The following is a 22,790-nucleotide window of genomic DNA, read 5'->3' as shown; positions in this document are numbered from 1 at the left end:
ACCATAGGAGCAGAAGAATCTTTTTTGCGAGATATAAGACAAGACTGAGTTTTAGAAGGGTTGAAATCAACTAAGTTGTCCTTGCCCCACTGGAGAATTACCTGAAGATCGGCATTTAAGGAATTGGTAGCAGATTTTCGAGAAGTTGAAGCTGATTGAGCAGGACAACGTTTCTCAAAATGGAAAGTTGAATGCAATGTGCTATCATCGGCAAAACTATGGATAAGATTTCCAGTCAATGGAAGAAGGTCATTAACATACAAGAGGAAAAGATTGGGGAAAAAGAACTGAACCTTGGGGGACACCGGCATTAGTGGAGAAGTTAGAAGACAGAGAGCCATCTACCATCAGCCTCAGTGAACGATCAGAGAGAAAACTGGATAACCAATTACTAAAAACAGTTGGCAAACCATAAGATGGAAGCTTGTTTAGAAGACTTTTATGCCAAACACGATAGAAAGCCTTTGAGATGTCAAGAGCAACTACTTGTGTTTCACCGAACCTTTCCATTGAATTAGTCCATAAATGGGTAACATAAGCCAGAATATCACCAGTGGATCGACACTGACGGAATCCATACTGGCGATCGTTGATGAGACGGAAGGTTTCTAGGTAGTTTAAGAGTTGGCGGTTAATTGATTTCTCCATTACTTTAGAAAGAGTAGAAGTAATTGCAATGGGACGATAATTGTATGGGAGAGATTTATCACCCTTTTTAGGAACTGGCTGGATATGAGCAAATTTCCAAGCAGAAGGAAAAACTCCTTTGGAATAAGAAAGTGAAAAAAGGCAGCAAAGAATAGGAGTAAGTTCAGGAGCACAGGTTTTGAGAACAAGTGTTCTCAAAAAGTTTAGCATCAAGATTCGTCAAAATCCTTCTGACATCCTTTTGACGGAAGACCACAAGAGGCATTGAATGGAGCGTGTTGGGAATGGTGGGAGGTGTTTTACTAAAATCATTAATACATGAGTTGGAAGAAAAATGGGATGCTAGCAAGTCAGCTTTATCCTTGGCTGAAGTGACAACAGAACCATCTGGTTTGGACAGAGGTGAGAGCAGAGATGGGCAAAAGTTGTGGCCAATAGATTTGGCAAGAGACGAGAATGCTCGGCTACCATTAGGACAAGAAACAAGTTTTCTATTCTTAGCCTGTTCAAACTCTAGTTTGGACTGATTAATAACTGCTTTACAATTGTTGTGAGCTTTGGTGTATGCAGAAAATGAAACTGAAGAATTAGAAACAAGCCAATTACAATATGCAACATTCTTCTCTTGAACTGCCTTAGCACATTTATTGGAAAACCAAGGTTTAGATAAAGGACAAGATTTTAAAGTGGAGTGTGGGATAGAGGATTCCATTCCTGCAAGAATAATTTCACTGAGACGATCTGAGCAAATGTCGACATCAGAAGTTTTGAAACAGTAATCTGACCAAGGAAAAGAAGTCTCGCAGGTCATCCCATTTTGCATTCTTGTAATGCCAAACAACACGAGGTTGGGAATAGCCATGAGATAAAGGTTCCATTGAAGAAGAGACAATCACCAAGTTGTGATCTGAAGTGCCTAAAGGACCTCTCACTTCGGCCATGTACTTAGAAGGGTTGTTTGTGAGAAAAAGATCAAGCGTATTGGCTGTATAATTAGGATTGTCCGGTATTCTTGTAGGTAAATGAACAATCTGTGCAAGGTCATTAGTAATTGCAAAAGCCTCAGCATTGCGACCAGCTGGGTCGGTGTGACTAGAAAACAGAAGCCAGCTGGAGTTGTGAACATGAAAATCACCAAGGAAAATTACCTCACTGTTAGGAAAGTTGGACTGGAGAAAGTCAAGTTGTAAAGAGAGGAAGTCAAAGAGCTCCAAGTGATTAGTGGAGTTGGGAGAACGGTAGAGACAACAGATGAATTTGACAGAATGAGGTAGAAAGATTTTAAGCCAGAGAAGATCAAAGAGAGGAGATTCCAAATTGCCAAGTCTCTGACAGGGAATATCAGAAAGGACATATGCACAAGTACCAACTTTGAGGCGAAAGGAATCATACAGCGAATAATTTGGGCATCTGAGATGAGCAGTAGTTGAATCAACCGATAACTGAGATTCTGTCAGAAAAAGTACATGGGGTTTGGCAGACTGCAAGTGGAAATGGACATCATTGAGATTAGAATTGAGACCACGTATATTTGTGAAATGAATTAGGAAGTGCTTGGGAGGTTTAGATCTTTTCGCAGATAAGCTTGCTCTATTAGTTTGGCAATTCATGGTGTATTCAATAGTAAGAAAAAGTGGGTGGACATGCTGTATGAAGTAATGAAATTTTTGGATAGGGCGTACACATGGTAAGAATATACTCAGATCCTTGACATAACGTGGCCTCGATAATGCTCCCCACATACACACTACTCTGCCTCCCTCCAATCACTATCTGGCAGAGTAGAGGTAGCAAGATTATACACTAGCTGATCCGGAAGCCTCCTAGAGAATTACCAATAGGTTCGGTCCGGTGTACTAACTAGCGGCCAGCCTGCAAACACCGTTTTAGAGCTGTACCCTCGAAATGTAAGGAATATTGGATCTGGCCACGATGTTGATCATAACCTCAAAAGTCATCAATCATACTGCATGATGGAAGAGATAGGGAAAAGTTGACCGGAACTTAGCTCTAAAGACTAAACATGGGGTCCACCACTTCAAGCCTCCAATAAGCAAAGTGGTGGTATTACACCGGTTGATGAGAGTCATCTACCACCTAGTTCTGCCTGGTAACATAGAGGGGCGGCATTCCTCCATATGGTGTGGGTGCCACACCTTGACCCCTGCTTACGCTGATTCACACCTGGGTGGTCACCCACCATGTACTTGTGCATGGAGGTTATACCCAGGATTACTAACAGTCCCACCATCATGAAGGTGGAAGCAGAGGATTTGGCTGTCACAGACCGTCCGGACTTCGCCGAAATTGGGTCCACTTGACTTGAGTGTCACCCGAATATCAGGTCCATCAGTGTTTTAGACTCCCAGGTAGCAAGTACAGCTTGTCTGGCATATCTGAGAGAACGTCTGTGACAACCTTGAGGTTGTCTGTGACAACCTCAAGGACTGAGGTTGTCACAAGCTAAGGCAGATTGCAAGAAGTCTGGAAAAGAAGGCAAAAAAAAGTAGCAAAGACTTGATTAAGGTAAGACAAACAGCTTTTACTTTCAATAAAGAGGCATTCATTAGTCCAGACTTCTCTGAAAACTATAGCTTCATTAAAAACTTTTCATTTGACATGATTCAGAAAATATAATTACTTCATATAGCAAAGAACAAGCAAACCACCTTTTTATAGTTAAAAAACTACTTCTGAACACAATTATACTGAATGACTTTTTAAAAGGGTTCCCATCAATTACAAAGGGCTGTGGGAAGTTTGTGTTTTCCTGCAACATTTCCTATGCCAGATTAAGGTATGCTGCCTCTGAGTACCTTTGTTTAGTACTTTAAATCATTAGTGCAATGCAACAAATTCTTTGAAGGCTGCTGCTGCTGCTGCTGCTTGATGTTACATTCAAATTCAACCTTTGTGTTTTCAGCTTCACTATGTTTTTGGCAACCAGTATATCAGTGTGCCCCTCAGTTATCAATGACCCGTGTATTTTTGTGGAAGCATGTGGGCTTTATCTCACACATGCAAATATACATCTGCATGTTATCTATGGATTAGAAAATGAATAAAAGAAAGCTTTGAATTCAACAATAGCAAAAAAATTAAATTTTATAATAAAACAAATGGTATGTAATAGATGATGTGCAAGTAGCTATGTTTCACTCAGGTGAAAAAGTAATAGTCAAATTTTGCAATTTAAAAAGAAAACCATTTACAGAAATGAAAGATAGTGTTCAAACTCCCTTATGAAGACATGTAAACAATTAAGTCTAAATAAAACAAAATAGCAAATATTTACTGGGAAACATTACTTACTTTTACATCTTCATCAAGTTTCATAATTTTTTTTATCCGGGCCAATGGCAATTCTTGATTTTTAAAATCATTCTAGAGGAGAAAGGAGAGGGCTAAATTACAAACTGCACAAGAGTTAATCAGACTAAAACATTTGTTTTGTTTTTCAAGTTGTTTATTAAAAGATGTGAATATAAGTATTATTTTTCCAAATGATAAACTACAAGTTTTGAAACACAAATTAACAATCAGTTGAAAAAAAAAAAGTTGTAATTAGAATAAAATCAACTGCACAGCATACATATATACAACATAAAGCTTATATTTTAAAGTCATGATGAGGTGTCAACCTGCAAGAGGATATCAATGAGGAAATATTAATATTTAACAACCTACAATGAAGCAATACTTCCCATTATTGGAAAGCATTGCTTCATTATAGGTTGTCAATTTTCAAATATACAGGGTGTCAAAAATATTGGTACAAACGTTTAGGGGAGGTAGGTAACATCTAAAGGAATGTGAATCGCATAGGAACCCATAACCGGAAACATCACCATAAGTCGGTACACGGCGCTGTTCGTCAGTTTGTGAGAGGGAAAATTTCTGGTTTACTCATTCAAGCAATAGTCACCGGACGAAGAGCATGCATCGATATACGAACTGTGAGCTGGCAGATATGCACTTACTGTATGGATTAGCAGAGGGTAATGGACGAACCGCTCAACAAATTTATGGAGAACGCTTCCCAGACAGGCATGTACTGGACCACCGTTTGTTTGCGCGTGTGCATCAAAATTTGTGCGATTACAGGTCATTTAGAGGTAACAGGAGTACTGCGGGCAGACCATGTTCGACGCAAACTCCTGCCATGGAAGAAAGTGTGTTGAATACCATCCAGAATAATCCTACTACCAGCATATGTGCTGCTGCCTCTGCCTTAGGAGTGTCTCGTTGCAGTGTACAGCGTGTCTGGCATGACGATTCCTTACACCCCTTTCATCTCCAAAGGGTTCAGTAACTGCTCCCCGAAGATCGTCCTGCACGTGTGGCTTTTGCCCAGTGGTTTCTCCAAGAAAGTGTTCAACAAGACTTGAATTTTCCAGCCTATGTTTTGTTCACGGATGAGGCTTATTTTACTCGGGAAGACTTATTCAATCAGCACAATGCTCATGGGTGGGCTCACGACAACCCACGTGGTGTGCGCCGCCATGCGGCATAACATCGCTTCGCAATAAATGTGTGGGCAGGTATGGTCGGTGACTGCTTAGTTGGCCCATACCTGTTACCATCCCGCATGAACTCCGCTAAATAGCGGATCTTTCTTGAACAAGTTCTACCAGGGTTACTTGACGATGTTCCAACAAATGTGAGATGCAACATTTGGTTTCAACATGACGGGGCACCTGCCCATTATGGAAGATGTGTTCGTGACCATTTGAACAGTCATTTTGGGCTTTGATGGATTGGCCGTGGTGGACCCATTGCCTGGCCCGCACGCTCACCTGATTTATCGAGCCTTGATTTCTTTCTGTGGGGGGGGGGCTAAAATCTATCGTGTATGAATCGCCTGTGGAGACAGAAATGGATCTCATCTGCACTGCTGCTACTGTCAAAGAAACTCCAGGTGTGTTCGACCGTGTCTGCCAATCCATGCTGCGTCGGTGTCATGCATACATCACGTCTCATGGTGGAATCTTTGAGCATCTGTTGTAACATCATGAAATGCATCCATCTCGTACTCCATTGTCAATATTATGTCAAATAAATGTTTGCCACTAATTACCGTCTTATGTCATTTCTGCTTCTTGTGCCTCTGCTACTACTTTCCCCGTGACGTTTCCTGTTATGGGTTCCTATGCGATTCACATTCCTTTAGATGTTACCTACCTCCCCTAAACGTTTGTACCAATATTTTTGAAACACCCTGTATATATTGGAAATTTATTCTTAGGTTTTTAAAAAACAAGATTTAAGGGCATAACTGTAATTTCAAGTTTCTTTAAGAAAAAAAAAAAAAAAAAACAGGAGAAAACTATCTTCATCAAGAAAGCATGAGGAAAAAGAAAAGTGTGAAATCTCCTGATGAAAAATGACTGCTTTAAATCATACCAGTTTTGTTTGTAGGAAGGGGGGGGGGTGAAATATCACAGATGTGCATGAGAGGGTGAGATAAAGCATCTAGACCAGATGTGTTAAGGCCTTTAACAAAAAGGAAGGAGATCCAAAACCAACCAAACACCTGGAGAAAATTGCTGCACAAGTCAAGCATTCTCCACAACAAACCTGTCTAGGCTGATTCCAAACTTGTCAAATTTTTCATATTTTATGTTTTATTTTTCTCTCCTTCTAATCTGCCTGATATATAACATATTACAGACACTGAAACTCATAAACTTGAGCTTTAACTGAGTTCAGACTGGGAGAAAATGGTCAAGTGGTCATTTGGAAATTCCTAAGCACATAGACCACTTTTTGGTTCTTATCGTACAAACTCATATGGCACTATATGTAATCTCTTTTTATTGCACATTGTCTACAGAAATACTTGTCCATGGGCAATTTGTATTTTGGAACACTACCAAATCATCTGTCCATCCCTTTGGACAGATGATTTTTTTAATAATTAATTTTTTTTAATTAATAATTTTTTTTTCCTTCTCTAAATTGATTTTTAAATTATCTGCTTTTACATCACATGAAAATTTGTTCCAATCATGCTATAGACCAAAAGAAAATTTTCACATCTATCCTGCATTCATCCTTTTTTCATTTATGTCTCCTCTCACATGTTCCCCAAGAAAGAGAAAGAATGTCAATGGCATTTAGTTTACTCAATCCAAGTAAAGCCTTAAACACCTCAATCAGGTCTCCTTACAGGTGCCTAGTATTCAAGCACTGCACTTTCCACAATCAAAGGTTTCATGGTAAGAGTACTCTTGTGTCCTTGACTAATCTTGTTCTTCTTTGCATCCATTCCAACAGATCCATATTCTTCCTAAAACAAGGCTTCTGGATGTGTACACAGTACTCAAAATGCAGCCTAACATTGCCTTATACAACAAGATAATCAATTCCTTGTCCTTGCTAGTAAAATTCCTGTATATCATTGATAAAACACCATGAGCCATCCTAGCAGCTTATTTGCTCCGCACAGAGAAATTTATATTATACTGCACAATTACACCTAAATTTCTGTCATTCCCCACCACCTTGAGCATGGTAACATCAATTGGTATGTTATTCTGGAATTACTGCTGCCCATATGCAGTACCATACATTTATCAATGTTAAACCTCAACTGCCACTTCTCAGCCCAACTGTCTAATTTTGAGGTCTTGTTGCAGCAGTGCAACTTGATTCTTCTTATTAACCACCCAACCAACCTTTGCATCATCTGTAAACTTAGAAATAACCTTTATATGCCATCATCAATATTGTTAATAAATAGTCAAAACAGTAAGGGGCCCAGCAATGAACCCTGAGGGACTCCACTAATAACATTAGTCCAAAAAGAGTAGTGCCCATTTTTTAACCAAAATCAGTTTTCTACCACTATGGTTTCCCTTCATCCATAGCAGTAACCTTCCCCCAATGCCACACAGCTCCAATTTATACAGTAGTTTTTTTGTGTGGAAACAGTGTCAAAAGTTTTACTGAAATATAAGTAGTGTATATCATATCAAAATTATTAACTGCATCCAGTTTCTTTATTATTGTCACATTAGTTAATCAGAGTAGTCAGACAAAACTTACCTTAACAAATTCTCACTGATTTCCTTATAACTGTATTCCTGTCAAGATGATTCTGCAATACTTCTTAACCACTAACTCCATTACACTGCTCGGCAAAATTAACAGATCACACAGAAAAATGATGTAACTCGTGCAGTTTGCATTGAAGCAGGACAAAATTTGGTATGGTGTGTACCATAGAATAACAATGAAATGAGGAGACAGCAAGAAACTTCAGACAGGTATAAAGGACATTTATAGGGGTTGTATAAGAATTACTAAAAAGGTCACATTACAGAAGTCAACACAAGACACTCAAAAATATGGTCACATGACATCAGTACGGCATATGATTTCCGCCGACAGCTAAACAGGCCTAACAGCCAGCAGAAAACCATGCTTGATATAAGGGTGTCTATAAGATTCTGTGGCAACAAATCCCATTCTTCCACCAGCATTCACCAAGTGACCGAAGAGTTGGCTGTCACCATGCAATAAAATGACCAAGGTTATCCCAACACATGTTAAATTGGATTGCCAATTGTGCTGGCACAGCAGTTATTGGATATCTTCAGTTCCAAGATTTTCCTCCGCCACTTCTATGTGCAGTGGCATTGTCATGCATGAAAAGAAAATCTGGACCAACCACACCCCTAAGAAGTTGTACATAGGGTTCGAGGATCTGTTCCCAGTACCTCTATTAAAAACATGAAGAGGGATGTGGCCATCGATCATTATTCTACTCCACATGACAACACCTCCACTGTAAGTGTCCCTTTCTGATGTTGGCGAGATGGTACCATATACTTCATTGTCTCTAGATGAAATAATGTCTAGAATGTTTGTAAGCTAAAATGAAACTCACAAGGAAGAAGAACTTTAACCCATTTGTCAGGCCTCCAAATCACATATTGATGGTGCCAGTTTTGATGAGCTCTGCGGTGGTTTGGAATTAATGGGATAAAAACCACAGGCTTCCAGGCAGAGAGTCCACTTGAATTGAGTCTTCTTAACACAGTCTGGTTGGAAATGTTTCCACTTGTGGCCATAACAACCTAAGGAGACAGTTGATGACAGAATATTGTAGGGTTCCATCTTGCTGTTAGAGACAGATAGTAGTTTGGTCTGGTTGATGCCCTCGCGCAACCTTGGCCAGCATTTCTTGTAATGGTTCCTCTCTCCTGAAACTGCTTTCACAGTGCTGAGACAACACTGCATGACATTAAGCCAACATGCCACCTCTGCCTGCAACTGGTCTGGAGGCCTCATTTCAAGAAGGATGTAGAGCTGCTGAATGAGTACAACAAGTAGAAGGGCAACAAGATAGTGAATGGAACAAAGGGGTACTCTTACGAAGAAAGGCTTAAGTTTTGCAAATTACAGTGTCTGGAGACTAGGCACCAGCAAGGTGATCTGATAGAGGTGTATAAAGCCTTGAATGGTTTGAGCATGCTCAATGCTGATGGGATTCTTCCTCTTGCTCAGAATAATCACCTGAGAGGGAATAAATTCAAATTAAGGAAAGACAGATGTAGGATAGACATGTGGAAATTTGCCTTTAGCCAGTGGGTAGTTGGTTGGTGGAACAGACTTCCATTCCTTGTCGTGGAAGTTGATAGCCTAAATAAATTTAAGGCTCAGCTGGACAGGTATTTCGGATGAACGGAGGGATGAAGTGGTTTTTTTTTGGCTGATGCTGCATAAGCTTGCTTTCTTGCATCATATGCCTCTGCTAATGCTAACTGCCAGGCTTCAAGCCATCCAACAGCCTGCCATCTCAAAGAATCATTTTAAATTCTAAATGACGATGACATGCCATCTTGAGTACTGGAGATGTGGCTATCCCCCTGAGCAAGCCAAAAAATGGGAATGAAGTGACATGTTTGCAACCCGTGTTTTTATAGGCATGAATAATCTGCATAACATGCAGCTCTGTAAGGTGGTAGATAGATGCTCTGGTATCAACAGAAATCTATTCTGAGTATCCATAGAAATCTATGGATACTCTGAATTTGCAAGCCAGGATGCCATTTATGTCAAACATTTGCCTCTGGCGGCACAGTTCGCAATAAAATATTCATGAAAATCATTTTGTTCTGTTAATTTTGTTGAGCAGTGTATTTTCCCTGGAACAGAAGCCAACTTTACAAGTCTGTAGTTACCCACTTTACCCTTCAACCACACCTCCCAACCTTGAATAGGAAAGACATTTACACAAGGACTTGGATTCAGGGATGTTACCTGCAGATCCTCTATCCATAGATATCTTCCCTGAATCCAGGCGCCTCAGTAGCTAGGTGGGCAGGAGAGGCAGTGCGTAGCACATGCTTCTTGATTTAGACCGGGGTTCAAGCCCATGATCACCAAATACGGAAAGGTCAGGGAATGACCACCACATATCCCTGGAGCAATATGGCCTTAGTTGCTAATGCTCCTAAAAACCAAATAACAAACAACAACCTTGAATCTCCACGATTGCTCTCATAATTATGGCCAAAGGTTTGCATATTTCTCTTGCTGCTTATTTTAATAGTATTAGTAGTGGCAAATCATGCAAGGAATTAAACTTATAAAGCATCAACCTAGAGAAAAAAAAAAAAAAAAAAAAAATTGTGCATCACTGTCCATCCCTTCCAGTAATTTTGTCTAGTTCTTCCTTTAATTTATTCAAACCATCCATTTCCACAACACGTGGAAATTTGTTCCAACAATCAACCACCCACTGGCTGAAAGCAAACTTCTACACATATACTCTGCAACCATCCTAAATTTGAATTTATGCAATCTCATGCGTGTAGTCTGAGCAAGAGGAAGAATGCCATCAGCACTGGGCTTGCTCAATCCACTCAAAGCCTTAAACACTTCAAATCACTTTGCAGATGCCCGGTCTATAGATGCTGCAATTTTCAGAACTTAGGCCTTTCTTGATTGAGCACCCACCCGATCCACATCCTTCCATAAATGAGACTTCCAGACCTGTATACAATACTCAAGATGTGGCCTAACTATTGCCATATACAAAGGGATAATCACCTCCTTATTCCTGCTAGAAAAGTTCTTATATATCATTAATGAAATCCCATGAGCTGTACTGGGAGCCTGTCTAAACTACTCAGAGAACTTCATATCTGACTGCACAATTTCCTGCAGATCTTTTTCATTCTCCACTACCCTGAGTGTGATACCACACAGTTGGTACATTAATCTGTGATAAATGCCACCTATATGAATGCAAAATTTCAGTTCTCAGCCCATCTGTCTAATTTTTCTACAGTCGTTTGTTTGTTTGTTTGATTGAGTTTTATTGGCGCATCAGCAACTATGGCTATAATGCGCCAAAACCTTGTCATAAAAAGTAAAAACTTCCAGTGACCTACTGAATTAGGTCACTACGTCAGGTTTTAAAAACACGTATAAACTGTAAAAGACAAATATCAGTAAAAAAGGTAACAATAGTAAATCTTAAAATAAGATTTTTTAAATATGAGTAAACAGGTTTACTGATTTTAGGAAATTAAAAATAGCAGACACATGGTCATTGTCGGATAAAATCTGACTGAGTGTATACGGCTCAGTCAGATGGTTAAAAGCGGTAAAACGAGCATTTCTAAAACTGGTACAGTCAACTAAAATGTGTCTGATTGTTAAAATTGTGCCACAGGACTCACACATAGGAGGGTCATCAGCCCTCAGCAAAAACGAATGTGTCAAATGACTATATCCTATGTGGGTCCGGGCAAGAACAACTTCCTCCTTACGATTCCTGCGCAGACTAGACTGCCACGGTTCAATTACAGGCTTTATACGATATAGTTTATTCCCAGTCTGTCTATTCCACAAATCCTGCCATTGGGAGTGTATTTTCTCGTGTATTATTTGCCTGTAGTCTGTATAGGGGACTGACAGGCAGAGATTATTACTGGGGATTGCTGATTTGGCTGCGGTGTCAGCCAAATCATTTCCCCTAATCCCAATGTGGCTGGGAATCCAGCAGAAGCGGATATCATATTCACGTTCTCGGAGGAAGTGAATCTTGCTGAATGCTAGACAGAACCGGATGAGGATTATATCTCACAGATATTAAAGCCTGTGACACACTGAGAAAGTCAGAATATAAAATGAACCGTTGGTATTGGCATTCACTAATGTGATCCAAGGCTAACTCTATAGCGTGCAGCTCTGCAGTAAATATGCTGCATTCAGAGGGAATCTGCTCCGATGAAGTGCTGTCTGTAAAGACAGCAGCAGATCCCACATATGATTCCAACTTCGAGCCATCTGTGTAAACTGGTGCGAAGTCAGAATATTCAGCTCTGTGTGCTGAATAAAGCTGCAGGTAGACAGACGATGGAGTGTCCGACTTTCCCCAATTTCTAAGGGACAAGTCACATGCCGGGAAATGAGCATACCAGGGTGGAAGGGGTTGCTTCGGTGTTTGGGCAACCTTGTCTACCTTGATATTAAGTTCTTTGAGTAGCTCTTGGAGACGAATACCAAAAGGTCGGTTGGCAGTCTTACGGGTGTTGTACAAATTTTCCCATAGTGGCTCAAAAACGGATAGCCACGTAGGATGGTCTGGCAGGGATTTCAGTTTTAGAGCATAGTTTAGAGACAAATGCTTATGTCGAAGCGATAACGGCGGTTCGTTTGCTTCGACGTATAAGCTCTGGACTGGAGATGTTCGATATGCTCCAATAGCAGTATGGAGAGCCAGATGGTGGATAGGATCCAGCCAACGAAGTACACTGTCTCTGGCCGAATTGTATACCAGGGACCCGTAATCTAGTCTGGATCGTACAAGTGCACGGTAGATGCGTAGTAGGGTGCATCGATCCGCACCCCAAGATGTAGAGGAAAGAGAGCACAGAATATTCAGCCCTCTTGTGTACTTTGTGCGGAGTTGACGGATGTGATCCAGAAAGGTCAACTTTTTATCAAATACGAGTCCCAAAAATTTTGTGTTCGCCGCTACTGGAATAGCATTTTGTCCGAGCCTTAATTCAGGTTCAGGATGAAGATTACGCTTACGACAAAAGTGTATGCAAACGGTCTTCTCCGGCGAGAAGCTGAAGCCATTAGCAAGAGCCCAGGAATTAAGACAATCAATGGATTTTTGCAGTTGTCTTTCAATAACCCTCATGTTGCATGACTGACAAAATATGCTAAAGTCATCAACATAGAGGGCACTGTTTACGGTAGGAGGAAGTTGTTCTGTGATGGAATTTACTTTGATGGCAAAAAGCGTGACACTTAAAACTGATCCCTGTGGTACTCCCTCCTATTGGCTAAAGGAACGAGAGAGTGAGGATCCCACACGAACTTGGAACGATCGATTGTCTAAAAAGTTTTTAATAAAAATGGGGAGTCGTCCCCTAAGACCAAGGCTATGAAGATCTTTTAAGATGCCAAATCTCCAAGTTGTGTCATACGCTTTCTCCATGTCAAAGAACACCGACACCAAGTGTTCGCGTTTTAGGAAAGCATCCCGGATGGATGTTTCCAGTCTAACAAGATGGTCCAAAGTGGACCGGTTCCTTCAGAAGCCGCACTGGATGTTGGAGAGAAGGTCATTTGAATCTAGACACCATATTAAACGAGAATTAACCATTCTCTCCAGGATTTTGCACAGACAGCTAGTCAGAGCAATAGGACGATAATTGGTGGTGATTTTTGGATCCTTTCCTGGCTTAGGAAATGCAAGAACGATTGCCTTGCGCCAGGAGACCGGAAACTGCCCTTCAATAAAGATTCTGTTATACAGAGAGAGCAGATAATCCATAGATTTTGGTGAAAGATGTTTAATCATTTCATAATGGATGCCATCTGGTCCAACAACACTTGCTTTGGAAAGAGTGAGGGCTCTTTTCAGTTCCTCTCTAGTGAATGCCCCGTTGTAGGGATAGAGGCCCTTGGACTTGAAATTAAGTGCCTGTTTTTCGATTTTATGTTTTAGGACCAGGAACTCTGGGGAATGCGGAGATGTTAGAGAATGTTTCCCCAAGAGCATTGGCTATTGCAGTTGGATCTGCAATAGTGCATCCATTATAATCTAGGATTGAAGAAGGGTGGGATGTATATTTTCCCTTCATTTTCCGGATTTTATCCCAGACTACCTTAGAATTGGTAGCCTGGTTAATAGATGATGTAAAACGGATCCACGATTCCTTTTGACTCTGACGGCGGATATAGTGTGCTTTGGCTCGTGCGCGTTTAAAGGCTATAAGGTTGGTCGTGGTAGGATATCGGTGGAATATCCCCCACGCTTTGTTTTGAGCCTGTTTTGCTGCTGTGCATTGTGAATTCCACCAAGGTTTGGGAAATGGTGGAAACCGGGCAGATGTTTTTGGAACAGCATTTGCAGCTGCTTGGACAATGATTTCTGTGATGTACGTTACTGCGTCATTGATAGGCTCCTGACTGACTATACTGAGGTCAAAATTTGCCTGATGTTGGAAGGCATTCCAGTCAGCCTGATCAAACTTCCACCGTGGTAACCTAAAAGGAAGACATGGTCTCCCACTGTGTAACCAGGTTATCACAGGGAAGTGATCACTTCCGTATGGATTCTCCTCCACTTCCCAAGTGAGTGAAGGGAGTAGAGAAGGGGAGCAGATAGAGAGATCAATGGCAGAAAAAGTACGGGTAGGCATGTGGAAGAAGGTGTTTGTTCCAGTATTTACAAGGGAAAGGGCATTGTCATTGAGTATACGCTCGATGATCCGTCCCCTTCCATTGATGTTAGCACTACCCCACAGGGTATTATGTCCATTAAAATCCCCAAGAAGTAAGAAAGGGGGAGGCAACTGCGTTACAAGGTCATCAAGGTCTTCCTGGGAGATGTCAGTCCCAGGTGGCAAATAAATAGAGGAGATCGTTAATAAAAATCCCACTGTAAGGTGAATTGCAACAGCCTCTATGCTGGTTGTAATTAGCAAGGGCTGAACTGGGGTCTGATTACTCACAAGGATAGCCACTCCTCCATGAGCAGGACCATCCGCAATTCTATCCTTATGAAAGATTGTGATGTTATACATGGTGGGATCATCATTTGCTTTTAGATAAGTCTCCTGCAAGCAAAAGCAAACTGGCTCGTGCTTTTGCAGGAGGGCCTTGATGTCATCAGTATTTCGCCGGAATCCACAACAATTCCATTGTAGGAATTTAGCCATTATTTTGGCTTGGTGGGTCTATCAGGCGGCTTCCGAAGTGCTGAGGGCTTACTTTTATCAGTCTTGGCTTTGTCTTTTTTGGGGAAGAATGGACGCTGTCCCGTGTCCATTTCTTCCTCCGCAAAGAGTTCCAAGACTGATTCATCCGGTACCTCCTTGTGCTCGACATCCATTGTTTCTGTTATTACTGTTGGCTCTTTACCACTTGGTTTTGGTAGTGGTGGAGCATTAGGAGGTACAGATATAGGAGTGGCAGCTGATTGCGTTTTTTTGGTGGGCTTTTGTGAACCCAATAAATAGCGGGCAATCGGTGTGAATGACTCTCTTGGTGGTACAGTCATCTCAGTCTGCGTACCGATAGTGCACTTCGCAGAAACCTTCTGGGCATATGAAGGTTTCCCACTATTTATTGGCTGAATGTGTTTTCTAGCCTCTGGGTAGGAGATATGCAGCTCCGTTTTCAATTTTTGGATCTCCTTTTCATCCTTCCACCGCTGGCATGCTCTGGAGTAGGCAGGATGATTTTGTTGGCAATTTACACAGACCGGTTTAGAAGCTGAACATTCCTTGCTCTCGTGGTCTTTCGCACCACATCAAGCACAGGCAGGGTTACCACGACAAGCCGTTTGTGAGTGTCCGTATTTTTGGCATTTAAAACACCTCAGTGGGTTTGGAATATAGATCCTCACTGGGCAGTTTAAATACCCTGCCTTGATGGAACTAGGAGGCCGTGGGGTGTTAAATGTTAGGATGAGAACTCGGGTAGAGACGAGATTCCCTTCCTTCCGCATTGATATTCTCTTGACAGCTGTCACTCCTTGATCTGTTAGTTCAGAGCAGATCTTCTTCTCTGTCACAAGTCTCCTCAGTACATCTGTCATCCATTTAGGTTTAAGCCTTGAACAGTATCTCTTGGTATAAAAACCTAGCAGTTCTAATGAGAATGTCTCTGAATGCTTCCCATTTAGAATTTCATGTTGGTAACTTCATCAGTTAGTTCCACTGCATGGAATTTAAAAACCATCCGAGACCACTGTAGTCACCTTTACAAAAGCACTTTCCTTTGTCCTTCACAGTACAGGTAGTCGTCGACTTATGACCTATGCACTTTACGACTGCATCTCGCACCGCATTTCAGCCTGAACTAAGCATACATACAAAATTGTTGCTAGGAAGAATGCTATACGCACGTCAACCCCCCTCTCTTAGTGCAGTGCACTCAGATTTTTCTACTACACTCACACCCTATCCATGTGGTCTCCGTAGCCCCAAAGACTAATGGGAACGGTTGTGCGTGTAGTGTCAGCCCACTGTCCAGTAACGTGTGTTTGGTGCGAATGAGCTAGTCTTAATCCGTTTAGTCAGCTTTGCCATCATAGTTGAACAAAACATCTTATCGATGTATGTATGTCGTGATTCATGTGTCTCGATCTGTTTCCATACATAATATTACGTTCACTATTTTTGGTTCAGTTATATTTATGTTACAATTAGCATTTGTTTAAGACCCCTAAACATGTCAACCAAGAGGAAAGTGCCTTTGTCTACTCCTAGACCTGTCAAGAAAGAAAGGCCATTGATTTAGACACAAAATTGAAAGTGATAAAGCAGCAGGAAGAAGGAAAGAAGGTGAACGCGATTGCACATGATCTTAAGTTCTCAATCTACAGTGTCAACAATTTTGAAAGACAAAGAAAGGATTCGCGAAGTTGTTAAAGGTTCGGCACCATGCAAGCAACAGTGATAACAAAACAACATACAGGGCCCATCCATGAAATGGAAAAATTGTTTCTTTGGATGGAAGATCAGATACAAAAGCGAACACCCTTAAGCCTTTTTACAGTGCAGTCAAAGGTTAGAAGTCTCTTTCAGACGCTGAAGAAATGCCCCGGAAAAGATTACACTCAGACATTTATAGCAAGTACAGGATGGTTCAAAAGATTCAACCTTCGTAGGATTCAAGTCACTGGAGAATCAGCAAGTGCAGATGTGGAAGGAGCTCAAGAGTTTGTTAAAAGTCTGGATGAAATAATTATGGAAGGAGGGTATCAACCAGAGCAGCTTTTCAATGTGGATGAAACTGGATTGTCGTGGAAAAGAATGCCAGAACACACTTACATTCACCAAGAAGCCAAAAGCATGCCTGGTTTTAAGGTACTTAAAGATAGGCTGACTTTGCTCCTTGGTGGGAACATCGCAGGTTTTAAACTGAAGCCTTTTTTAATTTATCATTCTGAAAAATCCCCGTGCATTCAAGAATGTAAACAAGCACACTTCTGCCTGTATACTTCTGTTCAAACCGAAAAGCCTGGATGACTCAATCATTGTTTGTTTGAAAACTTGTTTTCTAAATTATTTTGTTCCTCAAGTTCATGAATATTGATTCGAGAAAGAAATTCCTTTCAAAATTTTATTAATCTTAGATAATGCACCTGGCCATCCACCTCACCTAGACCACCTCCATCCAGATGTAAAAGTTGTTTATTTGCCGCCAAATAAAACTCCACTCATTCAGACTATGGACGAAGGGGCGATTGCCACATTTAAGGCGAACTACCTTCGAACCACTTTTGCCCAAGCTATAGCCACAACAGACGCCGACCCAGAAATATCTTTGCGTGAGTTTTGGAAACAGTACGATATTTGTAAATGCATCAAAAATATTGCGGCTGCATGGGAGGCTGTGACAAAGAAATGCATGAATGGAATCTGGAAAAACTGTGTCCAGAGTTTTGTTAATACTATTGATGAATTTGATAGTGAACATGAACTTGAAATGGTTATGGAAAATATTGAAACACTGGCAAATGGACTTTTAGAGATTGAAGTGGAAGATGTTGAGGAGCTGCTAGAGCAAGAATCTGGAGAACTTACGAATGAAGAACTTATCGCTTTGGAAGAAGAAAGAATGGTTGAAGAAGAAAGGATGGAAGAAGAGAAAAATGAAGATGAGGAAGAACCAGAAAGAAAATTCACCACTAGAGGGTTATCTGAAGGTTTTTCTCTACTAAATAAACTTCTTACACATTGAGGAAATGGACCCAAACATCGAACAATTTGCAGGGATTGAACGAATGGTACAAGATGCTTTTCGGCCATACTGTGAAATTTATGAGCAGAAAAGGAAACAAACAATTCAGACAAAAATCAACATGTTTATGAGAAAAACAACTCTCACTACATCAAGTGGCGGCATGGATGACCCGCAGCCAAGCAAGAGTGGACAGTAAAATATTTCTTATCTATTTTCTACATATGTTTTGTTTAGTTCTGTAAGATAATTTTTTTTAGGTTTTATACAGTATTTGATATCTTTTTCATAATATTTTTTATTTTTGTAAATAGTAAACCAATTGTGTTGTACACAGTGTCTGATTTACCTAAACTGGTCCGACTTACGTCCATATCGCTTTACGACCAGTCGGTTGGAACCTAACATGGTCGTAAGTTGATGACTACCTGTAGTTACATCTTTCAATAAATTCCACATCAATACATTGTGATCAATGGCACCAGTGGATCTCTTATTTTTAGATTCTTAATGAATAAAGAATTGCTGATGATAATCAGATCACAAGTACTGCATTCTCTCAGTGCCTTTCTGACCTGCTGGTGTAGAAAACATGCATCCAAAAAATCCACAAAACTCTTGCTATGTGAGAATGACCAAGCCACATGGTCCAGTCAATAAGTCCCCCATTATAAGACTTTCTGATTTATTGGCCCATTCTATTTGTCTGTTCAGTTGTTTATGATACTCATCAAAATCATTAGGCCGTTAACACACTTCTGCTGTTAGTGTTGTTTTCACAATGCTAATGTCACACCAACCTAGATCCACACTGCACTAGCCACCCATGTTAACCAAATGCAGTGCCTTACATTTTATGTGCTTCTTAACTAACCTCCCCCTCCTGTCATTTTTGTCCTTTCTGTACACACTGTTATCCCATATTCAAATTTTCAATCCCTTGTATCTGAGTGGCACCATTTCTCCAATAGTCCCACGATGTCCTCATTTGATGATTCCACAAATACTTCAAATTCAATAAATTTATTTATTATGTGCTCCTAGCATTAGTGAACATGCAAGTATACATGCCACCTGTTTTTAATCTTAGTAATCCTAACACAGCCTGGAACAGGGGAGTCTTTTGCTTGTTCCATGAGAACCCTGCATTTTCCAATAGAAGCAGTGCAAGAATCACTTGCACCTGTCCTATGGCTGCTATTAATCGATTAGTCTGTGTATCCTTTTCCCTGGGTAGCAGTTTTCCAACCCATTTAAAACTACCTTACTAGCACTGATAGCATCAAACCGCCTTAAGCACACCAGTAAATAATCTTGCACCCCTAATATGTAAGATTTTCCCATCCATGTAAAAACAGTCTCTCCTGTTACAAGAAAAAACCACACTGAGAAAAAATTTACCCTATGAGTAATGCACAGTCTCTCCAGGGCCAAATTGATTGACAAAGGCTCTCAATCATGTACTCCTATCATGTATCATGGCTTCAAAAACAAGGCATTGCAAGGACACTTCTTGTCAACACAATCTATGGTTAACAGACACTTCTATATACATATTAACTAAAAATATTCAAGCTCCAAGCATTATAATTCTTGGCTGTTTACATGAAACCTTCACTGCATTACTGTTAGCAGGTTTTCTGATACATATGGCATTTAAATTTAGCAACAGGAATAATCGAATGATTGTCATAATCTATTATGAAATAAAAAACAAAAATAAATAAAAAAACTAAATAATAAAAATATAAAAAATAAATAAATAAAAAACAGAAGTATAAGCTCTTTATTGGTTTATTCTCTCTCTCTCATTTCTGATTATATTTTCTATTTGATTATCAAAAATCCATAATTGAATATGCAAATGCTCATCAATTATGACATTTCCATAATCAATTATTTTGTTTATGCCCAGCATTACTTAAATTTAGGTGAACTCATTCAGTGTTCATATAAAAATTTCTCAAGGAAGGAACAAGCAGCTAGCAGGCTAACTGCCGCTACTGGAACAGAGAAGTTTTTTCTGATTTATTTTCTGCTTTATTAGTTTAAATTGACATATTAACTTTCTGCCGCTACTGGAACAGAGAAGTTTTTTCTGATTTATTTTCTGCTTTATTAGTTTAAATTGACATATTAACTTATTTCTAGAGTAGCTTTATATTCCTATTTACGGTACTTAAAGTTAAAGTAACTTAGATAGAGATTTGTAGGTATTACTTAGTATCGGAAAGGGTATCAAATACACGTGTTTACCGTTAATAAACAGCCGCCATTGTTACGTGAAAATTAATCAGTAAGTCTATTAATCTTGTAGAACTTCATTGGCAATTAAATTGTACTTTTAACTATACATATAACCACTTAGGTTACGGAACATAATAATTAGTAAAAATAAATAATTAATACATAACTTGATACGGAAGTTATATAAAGGGACTTCGTAGATAACACTCGTTACTGAAACGCGATACAGCATATCCGGAATTCGATAGCATTAGCTTTGTATAGTATAGTGCATAATATAATATTGTCAATTAATCAGTAGATCTATTAATCTTGTTAAACTTCATTGTCAATTAAATTGTTCTTTTAACTATATATATATAACGACTTAGAGTACAAACGTAACAAATAATTAATACATACTTGATACGGAAGTTATATAAAGGGAACTCGTAGATAACACTCGATACTGAAAAATAAATATAGCGTTATAACTGTGTTAAGATACAAGTTTAAGGTTTTAATTTTGTTCTGAAATTGTAATTTTACTGACATTTAAATCGAAATCATGACTCTGACCAGAGCAGCAAAGCAAAAGGCTCAAGCTAATGGGAGTGCTGTGACTCAGGGGAGAACTGAGGGGGGCAGTTGCCCTCTGAATCACAGCCCTTTAAGATGCACTGTTTGCTTGATGTTTGCGGAGCAATCGGGTACGGGACATGATACTGCCATGGGGGATGTCTTTGTGTGTGCACGATGCAAGGAGTGCAAGGAAATTAGGCGACAACTCGGCATTGTTATGGGCCTATATGAGACCTTGAAGGACAGGGTGGATGCCCTCGAAGGAAATAAATTGAGGGGCCCATCAAGCTCTCAGCTGCCCACATCAACGCCAGAGCTTGCACTTGGTCATCTTGCAACACAGAGGCAGCCCCCAAGACAGAATGCGCTGGTCCCACAGGAACTAGTAGTTGTTGGTGACTATTGTCAGGGAAACGGGGAACATGCTTTGTAAAAAGGATAGGTGGAACAGGACCAGGGTATGTCTGCCAGGGGCAAGGGTTGATGACGTTGTAGAGCAGATATCATCTTTTAAGGGCACAAAAGGTGATATAGTTGTACACGTTGGCACTAATGACATTAAAAGTAGGAGACCAGCGGAATTACTTAACAAGTACAGGTCACTGTTGAAAAAAAGCCGTGAAGTAGGGTTAAATTTGAAAGTGTCTGCAATTCTGCCCAGACACGATAGGAGGAAGTATATGATGAGAGCCTTGTCGATCAATTCGGCCATGGAAAGATTGTGCAAGGCTCAAGGGGTAGAATTTTTTTTCAGCCTGGAATGTACTTGTTAACAGGAGAGATTGCTTCTACAGGGATGGGATACACTTAAATAGAAAGGGTGCAAGAATATTTGCTGATGCTACCGAGGCAGTGTTAGGTGGGTCGGAAAGCTGCTAGCTTGGGGGGAGACAAAGACTAATGGATTAACTGTAGCCACTGGCAGAGGTGAAAGAGATTCTTGCACTGCTTCTATTGAAATGAGCAGAAGCCTGAAAAACAAGATGCAGGATATTTCAGAGACTGCTGGAAGTCATTGTGATACAAGTAAACACATGGGTTGTGTTAGGGTAGCTAAGAATAGAAACAAGTGCAGGTATACTTGCGTGTACACCAATGCTAGGAGTTTAGTAAATAAATTTGATGAATTTGAGGTATTGCTCAAAACATCAAAGGCAGATATTGTTGGGATATCAGAGACGTGGTGTCACACAGATATAAGTAATGCAGAACTGGAATTTGGGGAGTACAATGTGTATAGAAAGGATAGACAGGACAGGAGGGGAGGAGGGGTTATGCTATTAGTTAAAAAACACATAAAATCCAAGGAAGTGAAGCCAGTCGACAATGATGGACAGGGCAGTGTCGAGTCAGTTTGGTGTGACATAAGCATAGGTAAATCAAAATTGAGAGTAGGAGTGTGCTATAGGCCTAATGACTCTGATGAGTATAATAAGATACTGTACAGGGAAATAGAATGGGTCAGTAAATCAGAGAGTGTTATAATGGGGGATTTTAATTTCCCAGATATTGACTGGAATTTGTGGGTTGGTCACTCACACACTAGCAGGGCTTTTGTGGATTTATTGGATGATTGTTTTCTACACCAGCATGTTAGGGAGGCAACTAGAGGGAGTAATACTCTTGATCTGATTATCAGTAGTGATTCTTCATGCATTAGGAATCTGCAGATAAAGGAACCACTGGGTAGCAGTGATCACAGTGTGCTGAAGTGGGATTTACTCAAGGAGGTAACTACCATCAGAGGCAAAGGGAAGGGTTTTTGCTTTCGTAAAGGCGACTATGATGGTCTGAGACAGTATTTAAATTCTATACAGTGGGACCAACTGATGATGTTACCAACAGCAAATTCAAAATGGGAAGCATTCAAGGAACTAATCTTGGAAGCTACCAGGCTTTACATACCAACCAAGAAATATTGTTCAAGGTTCAGGCCTAAATGGTTGTCAGATGAACTAATGAGACATATGGCAGAGAAGAAAAATGCATGGGATACATACAAATTAATGGGTGACATGGAAGCCTATGATAGATATAAGTTGGTCTGTAACCAAGTCACAAAGGAGATTAGGCAGGCAAAGGCAGATTATGAGAAATCCTTGGCAAAG

General features: G+C 40.2%; 1 protein-coding gene across 3 annotated transcripts in view; it reads right to left on the bottom strand.

The window, feature by feature from the left end:
* Nf-YC (nuclear factor Y-box C) overlaps positions 1-22,790 on the bottom strand; it is a 117,850-nt gene that overhangs the window by 68,473 nt on the left and 26,587 nt on the right. For all 3 annotated transcript variants that reach the window (XM_090371485.1, XM_090371484.1, XM_090371483.1), the window contains exon 3: positions 3,961-4,032. In XM_090371485.1, the coding sequence (XP_090227611.1) occupies positions 3,961-4,032 (72 nt within the window). The remainder of the gene's footprint in view (positions 1-3,960; positions 4,033-22,790) is intronic.

Source organism: Mastigoproctus giganteus, chromosome 4 (assembly GCF_048544385.1).
Source record: "Mastigoproctus giganteus isolate SK-2022 chromosome 4, ASM4854438v1, whole genome shotgun sequence".
Lineage (NCBI taxonomy): Eukaryota > Metazoa > Arthropoda > Arachnida > Uropygi > Thelyphonidae > Mastigoproctus > Mastigoproctus giganteus.
Note: the sequence above shows the minus strand (reverse complement) of the source record. Positions and strands in the feature narration are given on the sequence as shown.